The 3,667-nt window shown below is 31.5% G+C and overlaps 1 protein-coding gene across 1 annotated transcript; it reads left to right on the top strand.

Annotated features, from left to right (window-relative positions):
• Positions 1 to 1,671: 1,671 nt before the first annotated feature.
• Positions 1,672 to 3,203, top strand: LOC108451721 (receptor-like protein EIX1). Its single transcript, XM_017749379.1, has 2 exons — positions 1,672 to 1,716; positions 2,652 to 3,203. Exons 1-2 carry the CDS (start codon positions 1,672 to 1,674, stop codon positions 3,201 to 3,203), a joined length of 597 nt encoding a protein of 198 aa, XP_017604868.1.
• The last annotated feature ends 464 nt before the right edge of the window (positions 3,204 to 3,667 follow it).

The following is a 3,667-nucleotide window of genomic DNA, read 5'->3' as shown; positions in this document are numbered from 1 at the left end:
ATTTTGGGCTATATAAAAGTCCTATGTTCATTGTAAGAAGGGGGCTCTTTGGTTTTTCTTCCAAAAATTTGGAATAGAAAAGCAAAAGATTTAAAGTTTTAAGGTGATTTTCGTATTATTTTTTTAATTTTAAGTTTTTTTTTGTTTTTTTTACATAAATACGAAAAATAAAAAGAGAGGGGAAAGGGACTTACCGAATCACGTCGTCGAAACTCCTCCCACCCTCGTCGATTTCGAACTCCAAAGGAAAAAGGGGGGATCGATGGTATTTTGGGGGAACCGTTTGTAAATAGGGGGCTTTCTTTTTTCCTTTGTTTTCAAGAGAAACGGGTATGGATTTTTGAAGATAGAATAAAAAAATATTTCTAAGGTGATTACTTGTTGCAAATTTTTTTATTCAATTTTTCTTCTTTCATTCGACACAAACACGGAATATAAAAGAGGACGAAAGGCTTACCAGAGTTGCATCGTGTTTTCGCTGTCGAAGGGTCTTGCCATGTTGGTCGCAATCAAATTTTGGAGGGTGGTTGAGGGCTTGAGATGAGCTTTTCGGCTGAAAAGAAAAAGGGAAATGGGAGAGTTAGAGAGCATTAAGGATTTTTATTTTTTATTTTTAAAAAAAGGGGGCAAAAGTAAAAATGATTTTAAAATAGTTTTTTTTTTGAAAATAGTACAATAAAACAACATTGGCAAGGAGAAAGTCAGCATGCGACTTGGGCCATGTGCATTGTCCCTTTAGACGGGGAATTTCCTCTTTTAGTCCCTCCCCTTCACGCCAGCTTCTAAATTGGCCCAGTTCGCATTTTATGTTCTTGTAAATTTACCCTGGAATTTGCATACTATCCCAATTTGGCCCGCGCCCAGATGCTGCATTTAGGAGTTTGGATCTTTTTGCGCTTTTGGTCCCTCTTTATTTTTTGCGTGTTCGATTTGGTCCTATTCTCTTTATCTTTATTTCGGATTTGCCCCAAATTTTTGTTTTCAATCCAATTTAATCCTTTTTAGTTAATTTGCCATTTTATTATTAAAATTGATTAATTATATTTATTTATTAATTTTATTATTATTGCTATTATTATTATTATCATTATTTTTATTCTGTTATTGTTATTATTTCTCTTGTTGTTTTCATTATTATTTATATTATTGTTAGTATTATTAGTACTCTTTAGTTTATTATTATTATTACTATTTCGTCATTATTTTCTATTATTGTTATTAATATACTATTATCATTCTTATTAATGTATTACTATTACTTTTTACTTTATTACTATATTATCACTATTGCTATCATCACATTATTAAACTAATTAATTTTGTATTGATTTTGTCATATTATATATTTTCTTTTGTATATATTTACATTATTATTGCTATTATTATTATTATTATTATTATTATTATTATTATTATTATTATTATTATTATTAGACATAATATATATTTTATATTATTAGCAACTTTAAATATTTTACATATGCTATTTCTTTTAAACTTTTGTATATATAGTTTATATGTTAATAATTTTAAATTCTTTTATTGTTATTTACTTTGAACTTTATAAACATATCACTTATCTTAAATCTTATCTTAAAGTTTTACTGTGTATTATATTTATATGTAAATTTTCATTTAGACTCTTAAAAAAAATTCATTAAAACGAAAGAGATGTTTGATATTCGGCAATCCATGGAATTGTGCCCTAACATGCTGGTTTGCAATTTCTCGTTTGCTCAAAATAATCGAATGTCTCTTTAGAATTTCATTCATATTTTCTAAAAAACTTATAAAAACAAAGAAAATGTTCGGTATTTAGCAGTTCAAGGAATAGTGGCCTATCGTGCTGGGTTGCAAATCTCCCGTTTGTTCAAAATAATCGAATATCCCTTTGGAATTTCACTCGTGTTTTCTAAGGCAAGGCAATGTTCAATGTTTGGTAATTCGAGGAAACGTTCCCTAACTTACTGGGTTTCGACTTTCCTCGTTCACCTTAACTAACCGAATATCCTTTTGAAATACACGAATTTTTATATAAAAGGCAAGCTCGCTCTCGAAAATTCAAGATGTCGTGTCCTAACTTATTGGATGTGACATTTTATATTTTGAGACGAGAAGGTCTTTAACATTTGAGCATTTTCTTTACAAAAAGGGATCGTATTTTAAATTTTTTCAAGTTTTCAAATTTTCGACACTAAGACACTAATTAATCAACTAGGTACCAATTCTTGGGCGTTACGAGGGTGCTAATCCTTCCTTGTGCGTAACCGACTCCCGAACCTGTTTTCTTGATTTACGTGGACCAAAATTGTTGTTTAAATAAATCAAACTATTTATTAAAAACAACCACTTTTACAAGGTGATCCAATCACACCTAAAAAGATTGGTGGCGACTCCCGTTTTTGTTTTTCTCTAAGTCGATACGCGTTCGTTTTTTCAAAAAAATGGTTTCAACAATAATAATAATAATATTAAATAATCAAAATATATCCATATAATTGGAATGCTCATGTTCCACACAACTTGGGTCTTTTTAAGGAGCTAGGGCTTTGCCTGTGCTTTCAAAGCATTCCCAGATTAAAAGAAGAAAACACAAATCTCATAAACTTCTACTTTTACATTTTGCAATATTTTGTCTTCTTCTTCTTCAGGAGAAATGCACCGAAGCTAATGTGACATTGTTCAAAGAGAGCGAGAGAAAGACGCTCCTTGAATTTAAGCAAAGCCTTCAAGCTGTGGATTCGTCGGGCATTGACGTCCTTTCTTCATGGAAAAGTGAGGAGTGCGGTGTTTGGGTGGGTGTCAGTTGCAATAACCTTACAGGGTACGTGGGAAAGCCCGATTTTAGAAGCAGATTCAAGGATGTAGCAGGTGCAATTAGCTCTTCATTGCTTAAACTACACCACTTGCGTCTTTTAGATCTCAGCTATAATGATTTTAACGGAAGTGTCATCCCTGAGTTCTTTGGTTCTTTGAAAAAACTAAGATACCTGGATCTCTCTAAAGCTAATTTTGGAGGGCCAATTCCTTCTAACTTAGGAAAACTTTCCATGTTGGAGACTTTTAGATTGGGTGGCAATGGTGAAGGCCTGTTTTATCGCCATAATATAGTAAATACGTTTACTGTTGGAAAGCTTGAGTGGCTTTCCCATCTATCTTTTATAAGAGAGTTGGACCTCAGTTTCGTAATACGTAATGAATAAAAGCATAACGGTTTGATTTATATAGTAAATACGTAATGAATATGTACAAGTTTGATTTATATAATTGAGCTAACGGTTATTATTCGAATTTAAAAGCATATGTTATTGATAAATAAAATAAGTGTAGCTATTTAATGAAGTTATATGAACTTAAGAGTACAACGGATGTACATGTGATTGAGATTGTTTAAATTCAGTTTAGTGTTATGGAATTATAATTATCCTTGAAATGATTTATTTGCTTATGGCTTACTAAGCTCTCAAAACTTACTCTGTGTGTTTTTCTTATATCTATAGAGCTTCGGAGATTTGCTCGGGTTGAAAGTCTGGGAGATGTCTTCACACTATCCAATTTTCGTTTCAGTAAATAAGTGTTTTGAGAATTGGTTATGTGGCATGTATAGGCTAGTTTCGATACGATTCATTTTGATTTGTACACATATAAGCCATGCGAAAATGGCTTG

This window comes from Gossypium arboreum, chromosome 5 (genome assembly GCF_025698485.1).
Source record: "Gossypium arboreum isolate Shixiya-1 chromosome 5, ASM2569848v2, whole genome shotgun sequence".
Classification (NCBI taxonomy): domain Eukaryota; kingdom Viridiplantae; phylum Streptophyta; class Magnoliopsida; order Malvales; family Malvaceae; genus Gossypium; species Gossypium arboreum.
This window is presented reverse-complemented; position numbering and strand designations above follow the sequence as displayed.

Excerpts from the sequence above, each read along its gene's own strand:
- LOC108451721 (XM_017749379.1), top strand. The coding sequence starts at position 1,672 with ATGTTTGATATTCGGCAATCCATGGAATTGTGCCCTAACATGCTG. Across the intron at positions 1,717-2,651 it reads AATTGTGCCCTAACATGCTG|GAGAAATGCACCGAAGCTAA; the intron begins GTTTGCAATTTC and ends CTTCTTCTTCAG.